This window comes from Gymnogyps californianus, chromosome 3 (assembly GCF_018139145.2).
Source record: "Gymnogyps californianus isolate 813 chromosome 3, ASM1813914v2, whole genome shotgun sequence".
Classification (NCBI taxonomy): Eukaryota; Metazoa; Chordata; class Aves; order Accipitriformes; family Cathartidae; genus Gymnogyps; species Gymnogyps californianus.
The window spans coordinates 108,187,774-108,208,431 of NC_059473.1; the positions used below are offsets into that span (position 1 = coordinate 108,187,774).

The 20,658-nt window shown below is 44.5% G+C and overlaps 2 protein-coding genes across 3 annotated transcripts; both read right to left on the minus strand.

Moving 5' to 3' along the window:
- Positions 1–1,664: 1,664 nt before the first annotated feature.
- Positions 1,665–8,465, minus strand: ADI1 (acireductone dioxygenase 1). Of its 2 annotated transcripts, none has more exons than XM_050894759.1 (4): positions 8,346–8,465; positions 7,730–7,849; positions 4,853–5,032; positions 1,665–3,151 (listed from the first exon to the last, which is right to left on the minus strand). In XM_050894759.1, exons 1-4 carry the CDS (start codon positions 8,463–8,465, stop codon positions 3,029–3,031), a joined length of 543 nt encoding a protein of 180 aa, XP_050750716.1. In that variant the 3' UTR covers positions 1,665–3,028. The 2 variants fall into 2 exon arrangements, with proteins under 2 accessions (XP_050750716.1, XP_050750717.1); XM_050894760.1 differs by lacking the exon at positions 1,665–3,151 and adding an exon at positions 3,192–3,413 and having other exon boundaries at positions 8,346–8,460.
- A 2,510-nt stretch (positions 8,466–10,975) lies between these two features.
- On the minus strand, positions 10,976–19,955 carry RNASEH1 (ribonuclease H1). Its single transcript, XM_050893894.1, has 8 exons — positions 19,856–19,955; positions 19,649–19,773; positions 18,867–19,061; positions 18,186–18,285; positions 17,647–17,701; positions 16,434–16,518; positions 13,612–13,736; positions 10,976–11,441 (listed from the first exon to the last, which is right to left on the minus strand). Exons 1-8 carry the CDS (start codon positions 19,903–19,905, stop codon positions 11,355–11,357), a joined length of 822 nt encoding a protein of 273 aa, XP_050749851.1. The 5' UTR covers positions 19,906–19,955; the 3' UTR covers positions 10,976–11,354.
- Positions 19,956–20,658: the final 703 nt, after the last annotated feature.

Here is a 20,658-nt window from a genome sequence, read left to right on the forward strand (position 1 = left end):
AGCAGGGTGATCGTGTGTTATTCTTGACAGCCGGGAGATGGGAGCTGTACCAGGTGTATACATTGCTCCAGAGAGGCAACAAAACAAGGTGGTTCAGTCCTGCTTCCCAGGTCACATCCTACATCAGCGAGCTGTTGAAAGCAATTGCTGCAGGCAGCCGCTTTGCTGTCCATCCCTCATCACTGCCTCCAAACTGTAAATCTCTCCCGAGGAGACTGCATTACCCGCTCTCTCTTCCCAGTCGCTCCCCCAGTCTGTTATGGGATGGCTGTGCTGTAAACGGGGGGTCCTGAGAGCCCATGCTGCTGCCTCCACTTCTCCTTTTGCAGACAGATCAAAACAGAAAGGCCCATAGGAGGAATGAACAGTCTCATGACAACTTCTGTTAAAAAAACAGAAAACAAAGGCAGAAAGAGGGTGAATTAGATGATTGGATACCAGGAACCAATACCAGCACCACGAGTCATTTTACTTTACATTTGGAAACACAATTTTCTGTGGCATAGAAGTCAAAGTAGTAAAACTTGCCGCCGGCAGTCACTGTCATTTATTCCTGTAGCTGTACCTTGAAAAAATCCCCAAAGTTTATTCTGGGACCAGGATGCCCCAAGTGTGCTGTACAAGAGGACTCTCAAGTGCTCCTTCCATACAAGTGGCACACAAATCCTTGAGCTGACGAGGCACATGACACAGCACAGCGCCTGTGCAAGCCTACCCGATGTGCGCCTGACTATAGTTAAACTTCGTATTTGCTACTAACACTGATTTTTCAGCCAGGCTTATGAACCACTGCACAAAAGCCAGTACAGGCTGAACGGAGCACTGGGTGGGCTTGCATTTTGCAAGCATGGGTCATGCCTGCACCCCCTCCCACAAATCGAGCCCCCACTGGCAGAACGAAGGGTCAGCTGTGTCCCTGCATCTCATCTAGCTTGCAACCCAAGACCCTAAGGCAGGAAACACATGCCTTTTTTAGTCACCCTTTCCAACATTTAAGATAAAAGCTAATACAATTTCACTTCAAAATTGCAACTTCGTTTTCAAAACACTTAAATAAAGCACCGAGAAATGGTTAAAAGTAATGCTGCTACAAAGTGAGTAACACATTGTTGCCTGCTGAAGAAGGGCTGTGTGCACACCCATAGGGAAGAACAGCGGGAAAGTTCAATTATCTACTTCTGCTACATTTGGGAAATTCAGGTAAGCCCAGGTTTCAACTTCTCACGTTTATTCGGGAAACTGTAAGGCAGGAGCTTGTATTGCATCTGCCTGAAATCGGCACACAGGCTGCAGCCAGCGCACAGCCCCCGCTCATCATCCATTGAGAGCTGGAGCAAGCAGTACATCTGCCCAGCTGACATAATTCGTCATTGTAAAGAGCAAATTCATACCAAAATGCTTCAGTGCCCATTGCTGAGGAGCTACGTGTCCTGCGTAACCGCAAGGCATTTACTGAAAACTGGACCAGCGTGTCTAAGTCTACTCTTCTCCATCTCACAGCTAAAGAAACTGAGGCACACAGTTAATGATTTGTCCCATGTTACAGAACAAGTCAGTAGCAGCACAAGGAGTAAAAGCTGATTAACAATTACAGTAACACTGTTGTTCAATGTGTCCTTAATGTCAGCACAAGAAAAAAAAAAAAAAAAGCAAAAACACCCATACCCAAGTCAAAGTAATTTTATTAATAACTCCCAAGAGCAAATGGCTACATTTTACCGAGAGAAAACCACAGCTTTATGTACCAGGGCAGAACCTGGGAAGCTGCATACTAAAATGCCGATTATGCAAATTTATCTTAGGAACATTTTTAGACAAGAATGAAGCAGGGTTTATTTTCTTTAATTAAAACCAGAATCCTACGTAGTTCATTAGCATGGATTCAGAGCAGAATGAATATTAATGTAGCCCACCTTTCCCAATTCTACCTGCCAGAAATATCAAGGAAAAAGAGGTTAGAAAATGGATTCCTGAGCAACTGTAAATGCAACTAGCTAACGTCACTGCAAGGCTGCTGGCATCTTTGAAAGGTCACAGAGATCAGGAAAACCTTTTTGACTGGAAAAAGGCAAATGATACTGCCACCTTCAAAAAGGTGAGAAAGAAGATCTGGGGAACTACAGGCTGGTCAGCCTTACTTCAGTCCCCGGGAAAATTACAGAATAAGCCGTTACAGAAGCCGTTCCAGGCACATGAAATACCAGGTGATGGGGAGCAACCAGTCAACACCAATTATTTACCAAGGGCGCATTCTGCCTGCCCATCCTGACTGCCATCCAAGAGGCAATGACTGGCTCTGTGGTGGAGGGGAAACAGCAGATGTCATTCGTCTTGACCACAGCGAGGCTTTCAGCAGCGTGCCCCACAGTAGCCTTGTAGCCAGACTGAGGAGATGAACTACAAGGTGGGTGAAAAACTTCAGGACCATCGGGCTCAAAACAGTCAGTGGTTCAAGTCTAACTGTCAGGTGGTTACAAGTGACATTCCTCAGTAGTCAAAACTAGGGCAACATGTGTTGAACATCTTCCTTAACAGAAGAGTGCCAGCTAAGGACACTGGTTTGTCTAGCCTGGAGAAGAGAAGGCTGAGAGGAGACCTAACTACAGTTTCCCACTAGAGAAGGGACTACAGAGAAGACAGAGCCAGACTCTTCTCAGGCATTCAATGAAAGGGCAAGAGACAACAATTGCAAGCTGCGACCAGGGAGTTGGCCACGAAGAACAAATGCTTGCCCACGAGAGCAGCTAAGTGCTGGAATGGGCGCCCAGACAGGCTGTGGAACCTCCACCACTGGAGGTTTCCAAACCTCAAGGTCTTGAGCAACTTGGTCTAGCTTTAAAGTTGGCCTGGTGCTTCGCGGGGGGTTGGACTAGATGACCTCCAAATGACCTTTCAACCTAAATTTTTCTACGATTCTGCGACTCCAACTGTATATGCAAATAGAAGAAGTCTAATCAGTGAAAAGCCACCAGCCGCATTTATTCTGACAGGGCTTCAGGCTGTTCCACCTGTCAGGTCTCAGACACCATTACTGTGCTTCTTCAGCCAAAAACTTCATATACTGTTTCCGAGCAGGAAAATCATCAGCCGGCCTGTTATATGCTGTCCAGACGGGTTCGCCAACGAATAGCCTCATTGCCTTCACATAATTCTGTCAAAGAACAAGAAGTGACAAGTAATTTAAGAGCTCCTTTCCATGGGATCTTCATTCTGAAGTTAATGTTTCATTCGCACTTCTGCAGAAATTTTTGAAACCATTTCAAGATGCACTGAAAGCTTCACGTGTTCCAGAAAATTACACCACTACGCTGCTGTTCCTGCTCCCAGCTACTGCAGTGGGAGATTTTGCACCTATGCAGTGGTATACTGTGTCACCACCAGTGCCTCGCGTCAGGCAAAGACAGTACTTCTCCCTGTATCAAAGAAACCAAAAGAATCCTGTCTTATGCAAACCTTTTGCACTGGATCCACAATACTGAGCAATGCAGCATCTAAATCCTACTTGCTTAGTTAAATAACAGCAATCAGAATACCCAAGATGGCTACATAAAAGCTGAATGGGAAGTGCATAAGCTAGCCAAAAAATAATGCTATGGGAAGTGAAAAGTCTCCAGATTCCAACAGGAAAAGCAACAGCCCCTGCCACCAGCTAACCAAAAGTACGCCAGGTGCGAGGTACAGCGGTGGCAGCAGAACATGGGATTTTACGTCCTGCAGAAGTGCTCCAACCACTGACTTATGGGGAACTCTCCTCTTCTGTCCACTACGCTACCGATTTAGACCCTACCTATTTTGTAAACACTGCTAAGTGCTTATCTTGCACCCAGGTGCTCAGCACTGTCAAGAATAAAATTAGATCCCTAAAGAACTTAGCTGCAAAATGCAAGGGTCTAGAAGCACCTAAAGAATTTACTTTGAAGATGGCACTTCTGGACTAAAGTTCCTGAAGTAGACAAACATTTAAGACTTCTTCTGGATTCAACCCATAACCCCTGACGTTTTGTCTATGTAAAGAAAAAGCCTTAAACTAGCAATTGTAGCTGATTCACTGTGGATGAAAATGCAAAGATGTGAAAAGTCGGGTTTTTCACCACAGCAGCATCTCCCTTTTTTACATATATGATAACCGCTAACTGGACAGCTGATTCAAAATTATACCATTCTCAAGACTATACCAGAGATGGGATTTTGCCACACAGGAGACAGCACGCATTTCCCCGTTTTCCAGGAGTAATGCTGAGGTTACAAACATATTTATAAAAGCCCACAAGGACAGACACATAGATCAGGACTACATGTGCCAATCTCACAGCCTCATAGCCAAAAATACCCTCTGAAAGCAGGTCACCTCCTGTGAAGCCAGCATCCAGTCTAGCACACGCTAGCTGCAAGTAGTGGCTCTGGAGCTTTAAAATCCTTCTTTCCCTGAAGGTGAATTTAACACTCATGAAAAATGCCACTGCTGGACACAGATATGCTCTGTCTATCCCCACGAAGATATACAACAAGGCAACACAAAGGATCCGTCTACATGATCTCCACCTCAACCGACAGCACGGGCAATTGCGGGAGGGACAGCCGCAGGGCTTGGCTCTCACACCGCTTCACATAAGATATGCTACGGATATCATGTGGCAATGACTTGCAGTTACAGCTGACGAGAGGAAGCTGGATTTGTGACCTGGAGATGAAAGGTTCAGATGCTGTGAATTATTTAGTATTTTTCATATTCCTACTTCATATTTAATATGTTTTGCTAATGAACTGCAAGTCTCAGGGCATGTAGTTACTAATGGGATATATACTCACATGGATTTGTCATCAAAATTTACAGTAATCTATAACAACTTACATTCTCATCCAGTGTAAATCGGTGATATATGCCGGCAGGGAGGGTTATCATGTCTCCTTTTTCCATGGAAATCCGGATCCATTTGTCATCCTTGTCTCGAACATCAAAATAGCCAGATCCATCTAAGATGTAGCGAATCTCATCATCTAGGTGCAAATGTTCTTCATAAAATGTTTTTATCTAGGAATAGCAAGTATCTCTTAAAACTACTGAACACAGAAAAACTGCAAAGAAATCTGGTAGAAACATGTGGCAAAGCAGAAAAAGGCTTTCAAACGGTAATTGCGCAGTGGTTTAACTAACAGATGAGACCAACATGGTTAAAATGGCCAATCCAGCCAGGCAGACCCTGTCTCAGGACACTTCTAAGCAGGCTGCTACATTTCCTTTGGAAAACAGGAATTTCTGTGGCACGAAACAGCAGTTATAGCTGCACATAATCAGTCTCTGAATAACAGTAATGCTTACACCCGTTTGAAAGAGAGGCAGGATTTAAAACCGCAGGATTTAGTCCTCGCAGTTGTTCAGTTTGATCATGTTGTGCCTTTTTTTCCCTGGCATGCAAAAATAAAGGAGCTACAGTTTATCCCTACTCTTTTACACTGGTGTAGGGCTGAATTAGCCACACAGACTACTACAACTGTATGTGAAAATGCAGTTATTGCCAAACATGGCCCATCTACGGCAATCTGATGTAAACAGCATGTCATGCCTGCCCCCACACAGTGAGCCCCAGCTCCAGGCCCTCTCCTCCCAGGCACCAGCAGCAACATTCTCATTTTTTCCAGAATGGTGAATTCTTTGTACATTTCACAGCACAGAACAAAACAGGCTTTAAAGGTTCAATTAACAGAGATCTGAGCAGGTTAGTGCACAGAGAGCAGTGCAATGCCAGGTACCATCACCGGCTCAGGTCTGGATGCTTTTAGCCACACTACTGCAGGTGTCCCTGAGCCAGTACTGATCCAGCATGGCAAGACAAGCAGAAGTCCATATGCCCTGTCATTAACGGCCCATCATTGTGTCAGGTAGAGGCCACCCAGGCAACCTGAGTTACTACCTAATTCACCTTCTCATCAATTTAAAACCAGTATAACACAATAGGCTTAAAACAAACTGGTGTATTGGGTCTGCGCAGCAAGGTTTTGGTAGCAGGGGGGCTACAGGGGTGGCTTCTGTGAGAAGCTGCTAGAAGATTCCCCTTTGTCCGATATAGCCAATGCCAGCCAGCTCCAAGACGGACCCGCCGCTGGCCAAGGCCGAGCCCATCAGCGACGGTGGTAGTACCTCTGCGATAAAATATTTAAGGGGGAAAAGTTACTGCACAGCAGCAATTGCAGCCAGAGAGAGGAGTGAGAAGATGTGAGAGGAACAACTCTGCAGACACCAAGGTCAGGGAAGAAGGAGGGGGAGGAGGTACTCCAGGCGCCAGAGCAGAGATTCCCCTGCAGCCTGTGGTGAAGACCATGGTGAGGCAGGCTGTCCCCCTGCAGCCCATGGAGGTGAATGGTGGAGCAGATATCCACCTGCAGCCCGTGGAGGACCCCACGCTGGAGCAGGTGGAGGCCCAAGAGGCTATGACCCCATGCAAAGCCCGCGCTGGAGCAGGTTTGCTGGCAGGACTTGTGACCCCGTGGGGGACCCACGCTGGAGCAGTCTGTTCCTGAAGGACTGCACCCTGTGGAAAGGACCCACACTGCAGCCCACGGGAAGGACTCACGTTGGAGAAGTTCATGGAGGACTGTCTCCCGTGGGAGGCACCCCACGCTGGAGCAGGGGAAGAGTGTGAGGAGTCCTCCCCCTGAGCAGGAAGGAGCAGCAGAGACAACGTGTGATGAACTGACCGCAACCCCCATTCCCCAGCCCCCTGTGCTGCTGCAGGGGGAGGAGGTAGAGAATTCAGGAGTAAAGTTGAGCCCAGGAAGAAGGGAGGGGTGGGGGGAAGGTGTTTTAAGATTTAGTTTTTATTTTCTCATTATCCTACTCTGATTTGATTGATAATAAATTAAACTAATTTCCCCAAGTCGAGTCTGTTTTGCCCGTGACGGTAACTGCTGAGTGATCTCCCTGTCCTTATCTCAACCCACGAGCCTTTCGTTATATTTTCTCTCCCCTGTCCAGCTGAGGAGGGGAGTGACAGAGCAGTTCTGGTGGGCACCTGGTGTCCAGCCAGGGTCAACCCACCACAACTGGTAAATGGAAGTTTACTGAAAATATGGAAGTGCCACTGCGTTGCTGTCCTCACGTCAGAGCAGCACGCCAGCACCTGGAAGCCGGGAGGAGAAAGCTCCTTCTAGGAGGCTCATCTGAGAGCCTGGCACCATTCACATTCAGCTGTTAACGAAATAGCCAAGGTACCAGATTCTCGGGGGGGGGGGGGGGGGGGGGGGGGGGGGGGGGGGGGGAGGGCAGGGAGGGGGAAATCATCTTGTACAGGGAATGTATCCCTCCAATTCCATGAGGTTAACATTCACTTTGAAAAGACATATTTTGCAAGCAGCCATTAGGATGTTTCAGCCTTCAAAGCCCATGCCCAGCTGGCAACAACCTCCCTTCATCCCAGGGAGGCTCTCTGAGGACAGGTCAGCATTGGCAGGGCTCCGCTGGTAGGAATCTTAGTTTAGAAATGACACGGTGATGGAAACTATCCTTAAAACCTTTGAAGGAAATCTACAGAAGCAAGAGGCCTCTGCTATTTTTAAAGTAATATCAAAACTGCTCTTTTTAATGTTAAGGACTTCAGTACAGGATGTATTTTACACCTGGAAATCTCATCTCTGCACCCGGGCTCAGGGTGTCCAGGTGTTAAGAAGCCGGCTGCACACTCTAGCGGTAGACTTCAGCGCACTCATCTTCACTGAAAGCAAACTCGCATACCTTTTCCTCATAATTTGGAAGCTTGTCTTTATGTATGGTTATTATATCCATCCAAGAATAATTTTCTGCTCTCCGAATCTCTTTCAGACACGGATCGGTCTCATAGTTATCAGCATCCAGCTAAAAAATAGGCAGGGGGAAAAAAAAGCATTCAGACACAATTGCTTAAGACGCAATTCAGGGCGCTAACGTGGAAAAACTTGAGTTGTCAAGAGCATCAGTAGTGGAGGGGCAGGTCGCTCCAGGGGTAGCCAAGTTAGCTGCCACAGGTACACAAGGTGTGCCAGCTTCGGTATATTTACCTGCACCCACCCCACCCCCGCACAGGCACCGCCTGGGACCCCTCCTGCTGCCTCCGCCTTTCCTGGGCTCGGCAGCGCCGGCAGGCCCGGACATGGCCGCTACCGGCTGCCACGCTCCGTGGCCGAGCACCGCTCCGGGTCTGCCCACCGCCCCCGCAGGCCTCTCGCCGTCCCGGCGGGTGTCGGGGCAGGCCTGAGGCGCCGCCACCGCCTCCAGGCCCCGCACGGCCCCCGTCAGCGCCGGGCCCTGCCGAGCGGCGAGGCCTGCCGCAGCGCCGGGCCGCCCGTGGCGGCTCTCCCCCCCCCGCACTTACTTTGCGGTAGGCGACGCCGAGGCGGCGGAGCTGCTCCAGGCTGACGGCGCGGTTGGGCCGCAGGCGGTGGGGCGCCCGCTGGTCCTCCTCGGACTCGTCCATGTACCAGGCCTCCACCATCCCGCCGCCGGGCGCTCCGCTGGGCCGGGCTGGGCGGGAGCGGCCCGCCCCGGCGGGGCTGAAAGGGCCGCGGCAGGGACCGGGCTCGGCTCCGCACTGCCAGCCTATGGGGAGAGCCTTAAAAGGGCACGATTTGCAACTCAAAATATGCTGAACGGGGTGTATTGTGTAGCAGAGACAGCTTTCATTTCAGTGCATAGCTTTAGGCTCAACGGCACAGGGAAGAGCAGTCGCCCTCAAAGAGATCTGCTAGGGTAAGGGGCTTCTCACCTGCACAAGCCCTCTTGGGTAACGTGCTGGTTACAGCATGCCTAACTTCAACAGAAATTGTGTTTACATCTAGTCTGCCCTGGCAGCAATGCTCCGACTGAATTTACCGATAAGTCTCAGCCTCAAAAGACCTGCATTGCAACCCCACAATATGGAGAAATAAAAAATAAGTTAGGAAAACAAAAGGAAAGCAGAGTGGTAAGACCTGCTGCCCAGAAAGCTTGTCTTGTCCCCATCCATGGAGATACTCGCATCCTGAGCGACCTGCTCCAGGTGAACTGCTTCAGCTGGGGTGGGCAATTCGCACTCCGTGGTCCCCTCCAGCCTCCATGGTTCTGCAATTCTATACGGTTCTATGATTCTATACAGTAGATAAACCAACAGCCAGCTAAACACAATGTCAGGATGGAGAAAACTGAAAAAAAACAATCCCTCCTTAAACATTTTTCTTCCTAAAAAGAGAGTTTTATACTTACCAAAGTGTCTTGTCTTAATCACCATTTCTCAGATTCTTAGAAATGTTACCAGTTCCTTTAATGTATAGTATTCAATGTATAAGCACTACTGGTTATCGATTCTGGATAAAATTTAATTGCAAATCCCATAACATCACAGGTAAGCTGGTCTAATGCTGGTATTGTCCACGTTTTTAGAACCACATACAAATCCTGCCAGAAGTTCAATGCCTATCCACTGAACGTCATGGCTGCTAAATGCCAATACCCTCCTGAAGTTTCAGTTCCCTGAAAAGAATGACTCGAACAGTCAACATCTGTGGGTCCTCGAGCCCCTGTTAAGAAGTACTATTTGCTTTCCATCCTTTAATCAGCCTTAATCTTGTAACTTTCCTCTCAGCTTTCTTTTGTCCTGAATTTGCAGAGTAAGAATGATAAACATTGGTACCCAATTAACATGAAACTCTTTCCTATTGGATTTCGTCTTATAATCTACCTATTAGATGCAGGCAGTGAAGCTGCTTAACATCAGTGTAATGCTGAATTTATGATTTACACACCATTATCTACACTTTTTTCCAAAGCTGTTGCTTCAAAAATACAGATTTCCATACGGTAAATAGGATCTACGTGTTTAACTGGAGATGTACAGTAAGCAGATTATTAGATGCTACCTCTTCAGTACGTTGTTTGTCACACTGTTCTGCCTCAACTAGAGATGTGATGTGGGATGATGGGGTGTTTTCCATCAAGCCAAACATCTAAAATAAACAGATGGATAATTGTGTGCATATATAGAAAAGAAGCAGAGGGGCAAATCTAATCAGTGCCCTACCTTACCCCTAGATGAGCTTTACTCATGCAGTTTTGGATGAGAGAAACCAAAAAAACCTCACTCATCTATTAACTACTAGCTAGCCAGTTTCCTCATTCTATCACAATTCACATGACACTAAATACGTTAAGAGCTCATACTTTGCCTCAGTAAAGATATTATAATGCATGAGAACTATTAAGAAGTCAAGCTTCAGCAGCTCTACCATTCTGTATAGCAATTAAATAAAAAAAAAATTCAGTGACTTCTAGCTTAAGCCTACTATTCAATGGTAAGAAGGTTCCTTACAAAGAAGTTGACAAAGGTAACATACCAAACCTGTTTGCTCTTCCCGTATACATGCATAGAAAATAAAACTATGTTGATTACTGGTAATTACTCCCTAATTCAAGTGCACATTAGCCATTCCGTTAATCTCATCATTGACTGGAAAAAATGAAGTCAAACACTTGACATCCGGAAGATCTGGAGAAGCTGATCATCTTCTAGTTCCATTTCAGATAAAATGGCCAATTATTACCTTTGGAACAACACTGAAGAGGAACTAACAATGCTAATGAGAACCAGTATGCATAAAAAAATTATAATAAAAAATTACTTAATGGAAACAAGAAGCCAGAAACAAAGAGCTTGGACATTTGCAGCCAGAGACAAGAGAACAGTAAAAATTCATCGTTCAAGTTTTCTTGTGACTTGGCTCTTCAGTTTGTTCATGCTACCTTGCAAAGTGAGCAACATTATAAGAAATCTACAGATGCTGGAACTAATGATACTGTGGGGCTTGTAACACTCACCTGTGCCTATGTGGAGAGCAGTTATTGCTAGTACCAGAAGGCAAAGTATATTAATGGACATCTCCGTGTTAGGTCACTGACCTCTTACCAAACCAACCAACCAACCCCAAAGTCCCTCTGCCTCTAACTATTTTGGGCTGTTAATATATACCTCTATACAAAAAATTAATTTATTTCACTAAGAGGAAAATACAGAACACTTAGAATAAAGATTTAATATTACTTCTTCAGAAGTCTGTCTTTACGGTGAATTCAGAAGTCTACAAGACAGCTAAAAAACACTGACCGCGGCCCCTCAGTAAGATGGAGAAAAAGCAAACACTCTATATCATCAACTAAATAGACTTGCTTGTAAAACAAATGCTATAGAAGAAAACGTAAGTTTTTTCTCCCCAGAAGTTGGTATATGTTTAACACTTCAGGCCAGAAAGAAGTACATTTCAAAGTTCAACTCTGAAACATTTATAGCAGTTCAAGTTGTCACCATGGTATCAGTCCTTTTCCTCTCACTGCAATAGTCTCTAGTCCCAGTACGTCAGGACTTTTGTTTACTAGCTCCTTCTCTTGCTAGTCTATCAGCTTCTTCATTTCCTTGGAAGCCAGCATGACCGGGAACATGCATCTGTTAGGACAAAAGTATAGGAGCATTAGATATGCAAGAAATCAAGAGAAAAGTACATACATGAAATTTGATCGCACAACACCCTTTCATTCATAGTACACCAGCACCTCTTTGGAGGCCCCCTCCTCACATTTATTAAGTGTTCTTCCCAGGAATAGTCAGTCTCCCTTCCTCTAGGAAAGTCTTGCCAAATTGTGAAAAACATCTTTATGGGAAGTAGTGAACTGGATAAGGACCACCTAACCTAGCCTTTAAGAAATGCAGACAACACCTCCAACTCAAAATTCCCACTTTCAAAGAGAGGAAAACCTATCTGCATTCAGTGCTTAAACCAAGTTAACCTTTTCCCAGAAAGCCACAGACCTCTATGCCACTAACAGCCTTGGTGGTCATAGTACTCACTTAGGATACAGAAACAGGGTATGAAAAGAATCTCTCATTTTCAGATGTCTTAACTGTCCATCCTTCAATTAGGAACTGAAAACACTTTTAACCCTAAGCCCATCCTTGTCAGAAGTAAGGGTGGAGGAGTGTGGGGGAGGAAGGAGAGGAAGAAAATCAAGCTTGCTATTTGACAAGATCTGAGAGGGGACAAGCAAGATGTGTGTGCGAGATGGTATTAAGTTTACATGGTAAGATTTTGCTACCAGGTGGGGGGCTGCAGGGGTGGCCTCTGTGAGAAGACACCAGGGGCTGCCCCCACATCGGAGAGAGCTAGTTCCAGCCAGCTCCAAAATGGACCGACTGCAGAACACAGCTGAGCCCATCAGCAAAGCTGGTGGCTCCTCTGTGATAACATATTTAAGACAGGATAAAAATGCTGCGCAGCAGCCAGAGAGAGGAGTGAGAACATGTGAGAGGAACAACTCCGCAGACACCAAGGTCAGGGAAGAAGGAGGGGGAGGAGGTGCTCCAGGCGCCGGAGCAGAGATTCCCCTGCAGCCCGTGGTGAAGACCATGGTGAGGCAGGCTGTCCCCCTGCAGCCCATGGAGGTCCACAGTGGAGCAGATATCCACCTGCAGACCATGGAGGACCCCACGCCGGAGCAGGCGGATTACCGTAATAAAGTGTATACATACAGTGCTCCTCCTGAAATAAAAATCTTGCCAAGTTTAAGAGATTCAGGTGTAAGAAGTGTGCATAAAGCAACAGTATTTTTTTTTAATTATGTAAAATACTCTAAGGACAGCTGAACTTTGGTCTTAGTTTTAAATTTTTACACTTTCTTCTCCTCAACAGACAATAGGAGTAGTTATATAAAATCTAGTCAGCCTTTAAATTGGAGTCACCAACTCTGGAACACAGAACAACATGCATGGAAGAATATCTGCAATAATAGATTTCCCATAGGAAAAGCGCACATTAAAGATCTACGTCATCCCGTTTTCTACAGAGTAAAGACAGAAGCCCAATAAATATGCCATTAGCAGCCACGAAGTCAATGGTACAGAGATTTATTTCTAGAATCAGTAGTCTTATACCACAATTAGAGTAAAATTTAGAAGGAGGGGAGGGAAGATATCCCCTACAATGTTTAGCACTGATGTTAGAGGTTACACAAAAAATACCTTTTACCAGGAATACCTGCATAGAAGTTGTCTTACTTCTTTACTGGAGAGCAAAACAATTTAAAACTTAAAAATGGGTATTTTAAACACCTTTCTGTGCCCAGTTTTCTTGGAAAAAAACACAGTTAAGGTACAGAAAACTAGAGTTAGTTTATTTGGGGTTATACTCTCTTAGTTTTCCCAGTTTAAAGACAGTCATGTGATTGAGTTACACCAATGAACCAGCATCTGAAAAGCAAATCCAGAAATTCAGCTATGACTCAAAAAGACACAGTTGTGTTTTAAGCTTAGATTTCCAGGAACAAAAATTTCATCTACTAACAGTACTAACAAACTAAAAATAATTATTGCAGGCATTTTCTAAGTAGTAACAAGAGACAGAAAACAAATATAAACATGCATTCTAATAAATGAAACACTGGTTCCAAGAGCCTAGGTTATGTTGCTTATTTGCTTTAAATAAAACAAGCAGCTTCTCTGTATTTATGGTTTTACTTATGGATGTACAATATTATGCTCTATGAAATTCTTAGTTATGGTCATACTTGTAAGTTTTTACAAGAAGCATGTTTAAGATGTCATTAAAAAATGAGGTGCTTACCCACTGAATTTCTATGCCTTTTGATAGATTATCAAGTCTTTCAAAATCCTCTTTATTTATTACACTTCCTCCTGAACTTGTTCTCCAGCCATTTGTTTTCCAGTTGTCAACCCAGCTCGTAATACCTATGCAAAGGGAGCATTACCATAAAAATGGTATTAAAGAAGCCAGCAAGGATAAGATGGAGCAAACAGCCTTTTAACAAGACATTAACTCCATACAAAGTCTCAGGCAAAGACACTGGAGATAGAAGATATTGTTTGGTTCTCTACTACTGTCTTTCAGGATTGTATTTTTCCATTATTAGTTGAATTACCCAGCCATTTTTTCCCCAAACAGGTATTTAATTTAAAGACTACAATCTTATATACGCACTACACACAAAATTATGACATGAACTTCAATAAACTGAAGCTAAGGATTTGCTTGATGGTACAGTAAGCTAGAACAAATCTACATCTTTATTTGTTTTGGAAAATTGAGGAGACACACATGCATAGAGGAAAAACAGACAGCCACCTGTCTTACGGCTTCTGCACACTACACAGAATCCTCCAGAGAAGGACCACATAAGCAGATTTCTACAGAATAAAATTTAACATTCTGGCCATCCCTTGCTGGCCAGAAAATTTACTGTATTACTCCTTAAATAAGAATCTTTTTTTTTTTTTTTTTTTAAATATCTTTGCTGGTCTCGACAATGTGAGACATCCTTACTGCCTTCATGACAAACAGACCTGAACCAGACAGAGAATCACCAATCTTGCACACAAAACTTCCTAAAAACCAAACCACACCACATCCATTTGTACTTAACCGCAAGCTTCGTTCTCTGGTATTTTAAAAAATAACTCCTAGACACATTTACAAAATAACTTTGATTAAACAAGAGCGGAACCTGCACCTCAGTGACCCAAAATGCAAGAGCAAACTGCAAGCAAAACCAGAGACTAAGACATCACACCTAAAAATTCTTCTTTTCCTCCCTCATACTTAAGTCTCAGACCTAAATTTAACAGGAATTTTATCTGACACAGCAACTTTTCCTCCTTCATAACACCAGTTTCACAGAGAAGATAGCGTAGACTTTTCTCCCACAAAACAAAAAATTGCAAAGATGTTTCTTACTGCTTAATGCTTTGAATAACTTGCTTCTTGCAACAAATTATGCACTTGGATTCTATTGATAAGCATGTAACACCCAGTCCTGAAGGGTAGAGACTCTTCCTTTTACTCTTCCCTTTTTCAGAATGTTTCTAGCAGAGACTAAAAAAAACCTCACCAACAAGAAAAAAAAAAACAAACAAAAACCCCCCAAACCCACCACACACATTCTGCTCCTATAGGAAATGCTACACCTAAATCTTTTAGGGAAAATAAGCTACTCAAATGACAGATTTAAGAGATGATCCTTAGGGAGAAGCAATGGAAAATTCCTTTAAGTTGTTTCTTAGCATTTACTGTCCCTTCCTCAACTTATGAACTAGAATCAGGAGGACAGAGCACAAGTCCTTGACACTTTTCACTTCTGGACAGAACCTCTTTCACGTACATGCAAGCTAACAGAATTTGAAACAAGCAGCAAGTGACAGCTCCAGCAACTCCTTCCTTTACTAGCAGTCACTTGTTCCTACTCAGTAGCCTTCTGTCCTTTCTAGGGTATCGCTACTCAAGGTGACAGAGTTTTTCAAGGTAAATTTTGCTTTACTTCTAAACATGAGCCACCTGAAAAAGGAAAAAAATGATGCTCTTCTTTCATACTCCTCCACTTCCAGAAATCAGGGGGGGCTTCTGGAAAGCAGAATGACTTACTTGGAGGAAAAGATATACAGATTTTTAACATACAAACCATTTATTTGCTTTGTTAATAACAAGCAATGAAACAGATAATTACTTGCAGTGTTAGTGCTCAAATATAGGAAGTTATGGTAAGAACAAGATACTCACATTGCCCCCATCCCCTCCCTTCCCAAAAAACTAAAGTGTGAAAGCCCAACATTTAATTTTCAATCAAAAGTTGCAGTAAGTTTTTGATTAATGTTATTTAAAAAAAAAAAAAAACAAAAACAAACCAACCTCCAAAGTGATCTGGAAACAGCAAACACATGTACCCTCTTTGTAAAAATGTGAAATACAAAGAAAAAATACTTATACAGGTCCAAAATATCATGAGAGTAAAATCTGAAGATCTCAGGGAAAGAGGAAAAAGTTTTATTCAGAAATTAAATCTTACTGGCTGCTTCATATGGTATTTATAGGGAATAAAATTAAATTTTCCAAATCTTTGGATGAAGGTGAAACTTTGAATACGTACTCTGAGCACATATCATCTCTGGCTAGTCTTCTAGTGTAGCCTGAAAGCTTGGAAGTGTAGTCTACATGTAAACAGCAAGGAAACTTGAATGTACTTCACATGTGTGTTAAGACAGCCTCTCCAATCCAAGCAAAACAAAACACCTACAGGTTTACTACACCAAAGTCAGAGTACTTTCCTGAGTACATCCTTAACAGAGTATACGCGAACAACATTTTTTCTAGACTGTGTGTCACACTGAATGCCTTAAGACAAAAATCCTGTAGTTACGTCTGTCAACCTTTACTGTTACAGGCACTTTGTCTCTACTTGTATTTCATGCAGTTAGCAGGTGATCCCTGTAACATTGTGAAGTTTTTCCCCAAGCAGTCATGAGCACTGAAGTAAGTTATGTATTCTCTTCCTTATATCCCTCTCCCCAGGACTCAGTATGTTCTGTCGGCCTTATGTAATGAAATAGCATGCAGTGTGGCTTTAAGAATCAGGAAAACTAAAATAGTTAACTTACCATTAATAGTGAACTTGCTATCAGTGTAGATAATAAGTTTCTTGATGTTTTGACTCTTTGCTTGCTCTATTGCTTTGCAGGCTGCCTTAAGAACATTTCAATACAATCACAGTTCAGAACAGGATTTTGAACACATGCAATTAAAATACCAGCGAAGTACCTGATGCTAACACTGAACTACAAAGAATATTACTGTAATCTCCCCATCAGTGAGTATCAACATGCTTTAGAGCAGAGGTTTCCAAAATTATGCATGCAGACGACCACTTAATGAATCAGGCAAACAGGGAGCCACTTAAGTTTCACTGGCAAAAACCACCAAAAACATTCTGACGTTCAGCTCTGTACCGAAGGAGTAGCTCTCTGCCCAATTTTCTAACTATCAAAGCCTCAATCAACTGCACACCAAGTTTTAAGCATTTTCTTCATAACTTTGAGGAGGAAGGATTCATACCAGTTCCAACAGTCTGGAACCCCTAAAAGGGTTTTTTTTGTTGCATTTCTTTGGTGCTATGAAATATAATGAGGGAGAAGTGGCTGGGTCTGGATGTAGAGCTGAAAAGCTCTTTAGTGACAAGTTTGACCCCTGGCACACCACCATCACCTCTGCTTGTCCCTCACTAAAATGAACTTCCTGTAGTTTTTAAGCAGATCAGTTCCTCATTTCAGTTCATCTCCAACACACACTGCAGGACAGCAGCAGTTCAAGAATTAAGATGAGGTGAGAAGTGAAGATTAAACTTACTGTTGCCAACAGAAGTTTACTTCAGAAGTAACAGAAGTTACTCCTGAGAGCCTAGAATTGTTTATTTATCTAATGAATATGATACTCTGATCCTATCAAAATAAGAAGCCGATTCTCCTCTTAACTGCTACTCAGCAGCCCGCACTCCAAGGTCTGAGAGATACACATTAAAAATGCAAAGGATACTATACAGATTTGAGAAGCAGGCTTTCCTAATGCAAGGCTGTTTTAAATAGCTGTGCTTGGCCTGATGATATTTGGGAATTCTCAAGGTGAATTACCTTGTTCAAAACCAATAAAGATCAATAAAACTTAAAGAGAATGATATGATCCAAGTCATAACTCCTAATATTTTGTGTACTTCCCTCACAGCTCCACAACCGGTTTCTGAAGGCCAGAGCTGAAATAGTCATGAGTGTGCTACTGCAGTCTAACATGCAGAAGCATTTTAGGACATTTACTACTTACATGTATTTCTGCTCTTTGATTGGTCTGCCGTCCAGGAAGTCTTTCGCTGGTATTTCTGTGTCCAAGGAATGAATAGTAGATTAGTTACCCCAAATATTCAGAATAGTGCATAACGGCTACACATTAGAAAAATAAATACAAGAGAGCTTCTTTTCTTTTTATAAAGGAGGATGAATATATATTCTAGCTCTAACTTCCACCTGCATAGTGCAACCTGCATATTTGGACCTGCCATCAATATGTAATTACATTTGTTATCTTCTGTGCACACCTACACCTATTTTAAAACTTTCTGCATCACTTGAATGATGCAGAACTGCTTCAGCCCCTAAAAATATTATTTCCAGTTGATTTTCTCCACATTCTTACCTCCCAGACAAGCTGATTTCTTTTTTCCCCTCAGTAACTCACTAGTCTCATAGCACTGCCATTATGAGTCTCAACAGCAGGGTTTTATATTCAAAAGGAGAATGGTATTATCACACACAAAACAAACAGTACCATATTAAAAAAAAAAAAAAATTCATCCAGCTACTTACAAAGGGTGGCCTGGTCCCCAGTAGACACCTATTCCAGCACGTGCCCTATTACGTCCATTACCCGAGCAACAACCATCTGTATAAACAACTGCAAAGTCACCTACAAAAGAATTACCAAACACAGAAGTTCAAGCGCTCCTCCAAGGATGTAGACTCTAAGCAAAAAGAAGTGTCTGCCAGCAGATTAATCCCCAAAACTTCCCTCCCCAGAGAGCCCTTCAAAAAGTTAACTACAGAAGCTGTGAAAATTAGTAATGCAGAACACCAGAAGTCACACTGCAGCTTTACACCCCCACTGGTGTCAAATTAGTCAGCCTCAAGAAGCACCTCTGCCCCAAGTTCCGTATTCTCACTACAGTTCCTGTCTTCTTCAGTCAACTTTAAAACTTGCCAGCTACATCTGTATATTTAAATATAATCCAGACACACATAAAATCACACCTATAACGATCAGATTAAGCTATATGTTGATACCAGTTAAAGTCAATCAAAATTACACTGAAAGACAATGTGAACAAATATATCATGGTTCACATTTCCATTTTAAAAAGAAACACTGTTACGCTGGGCTTGATGCTGCCATACACAAACCTCCCTAAGTGCTTTCTAATAATTACACTTGTTACTTATGAAAGAGTGCAGAGAACTGAAAAGAATTACAGGAATAATGAAAGACCTCACCCATATATGAAAATTTATCTTCACTGACTGTTGGCGCTGAGTATACTTCATCATGTTTTACACGCTTTGCAATGTGTTCTTCATTTGTAGACTGTTCATACGGCCTTTTGCATGTATTGCAACACAAGACATTTATTTCTGGTTCCTCTCTTCGGCTACCATTTTCCTGTGTTACAGCTGGAGGACTGTGTGTCCCTTCAAAAAAAAAAAAACAACAGAAAAAAAAACCCGAAAAAGTTCAACTCTATACAAGATCAAATTTTATTTGAAATGACTGCTTCTAAAGACAACAGTTGTTATCACCTATTAGCAATGCTAGTCTGTTAACTGACACCACCCCAAGCTATTATGCAGAAAATACCATAGTATACACCAGTCGTTCTTGATCCTAGATCAAACTGAAGAGGAAACACACACATAACAGCCCTTAAAACAGACACAGTACAAGCAACGCTCTCCAAGCACCTACAGAAGTACTTTCATTGCACAGACACATCCATCGCTGTGTCCGGAGGGCAGGGCCACCGCTGCACTTACCACCACGGCATTCCGCCAGTTACAAGGCGTCCACCGGAGCACAAACAGAAGCTGCTACCCACGTTTAGCCAGAAGCCGCACAGTTCACACAGACGCCACGCAGCAGCCAGGCGGGCTGTGCCAGTGCGCAGTGCAGTGCAGCGCAGCGCTGCCTCGCCTCCCTCCCCTCCCTTCCCGGCGGGCCGCCCTCCTCTCCCGCCCGGGCGGGCGGAGGTGAGGCGGGAGGCGAGGGGAGGATGAGCTACCTGCCGGCTCGGGCTGCTGCTGCCCCGGAAGGCCGGCGCGCACGAAGGCCCAGGCGTCTTTCTCGGTGGCGAACTTCTTGAAGCTGGCGGAGGGGAACTTGTTGACCTGCTCCTGACACTCCGCCCTGCAACACAGGGGGCGGGGGTGAGGCGGGCCCGGAGCGGCCCGGCGGCGGCTCCCCGCGCTGCCCCGGCCGCGGCCCTTACCAGGTGCGGTAGACGCCCGTCCGCCGGCCCTTGCGCACCGCGTAGAACATGCTGTCGCCCTTGGAGACAAAACAGGAGTGACTGAGCACCGCGACGAGCCACCGCAACATGGCGCAGCCCCGCCGCCATCCGCGCCCCCGCCCCGCGGCCCACCCCCGGCCACCACACCCCGCCGCCGCCGCCGCAGCCGCTCGCCGCCGCTCATGCGCCCCGCCCCCCCCCCGCCGCGGCCCCTTCCTGCGCATGCGTGGCGGCCAGCGAGGTAACGGAAGAGAGGGCGCGCTGAGGGCTTCCCTACGAGCCGCGAGAGAGGCCACAATTACTGGAAAAGCCCAGGGTTTGGGGTTTCAGGGGGTTTTTGTTTGTTTAGGTCCCCCCCGCCCCATAATAATTATATTTTAAAAGCCATCTAAATCAGCTTTTGTTTTGGGGGGGCACGAGATGTATGAGATCACAGCAGTTTACACAAACTCCTTGTTCTGAAAGCCCCAGTTATTAAAAGACGAATGACATCTCACAGGTGCCCTCAGCTGAAGTTCTCCCCTGCCAGCCCAAATAACGGCCCGGTCCTGCGATCAGCTCCGGCGGCCTCTTGGTCCCTAACGAGTCATTAAAATGGATGGCGCACCAGCCGGGGGTGAACGTACCCCACAACCTGCTGCATAGTCCCCACTTGCCCTTCTCGGCTTGACAAGCACCCGAGGAAGGATTGTCACTGAGAGATGGTACAAGCGTCAACACATTTACTACGTCCAAAAGTCTAGAGCTGAAGAAGGTCATTAGACTGGTTCTCATCCTGCTAT

What these genes read in the sequence shown, in the direction of transcription:
- ADI1 (XM_050894759.1), bottom strand. Translation starts at nt 8,465, where the DNA reads ATGGTGGAGGCCTGGTACATGGACGAGTCCGAGGAGGACCAGCGGGCG. An exon ending in TTCCAAATTATGAGGAAAAG is followed by an intron (nt 5,033 to 7,729) that starts GTATGCGAGTTT and finishes TGCTATTCCTAG; the next exon opens with ATAAAAACATTTTATGAAGA. An exon ending in GATTTACACTGGATGAGAAT is followed by an intron (nt 3,152 to 4,852) that starts GTAAGTTGTTAT and finishes GTTCTTTGACAG; the next exon opens with AATTATGTGAAGGCAATGAG.
- RNASEH1 (XM_050893894.1), bottom strand. Translation starts at nt 19,905, where the DNA reads ATGTTCTACGCGGTGCGCAAGGGCCGGCGGACGGGCGTCTACCGCACC. An exon ending in TGGGGACCAGGCCACCCTTT is followed by an intron (nt 17,702 to 18,185) that starts GTAAGTAGCTGG and finishes CCTTGGACACAG; the next exon opens with AAATACCAGCGAAAGACTTC. An exon ending in AAGGCATAGAAATTCAGTGG is followed by an intron (nt 11,442 to 13,611) that starts GTAAGCACCTCA and finishes TTGTCCTAACAG; the next exon opens with ATGCATGTTCCCGGTCATGC.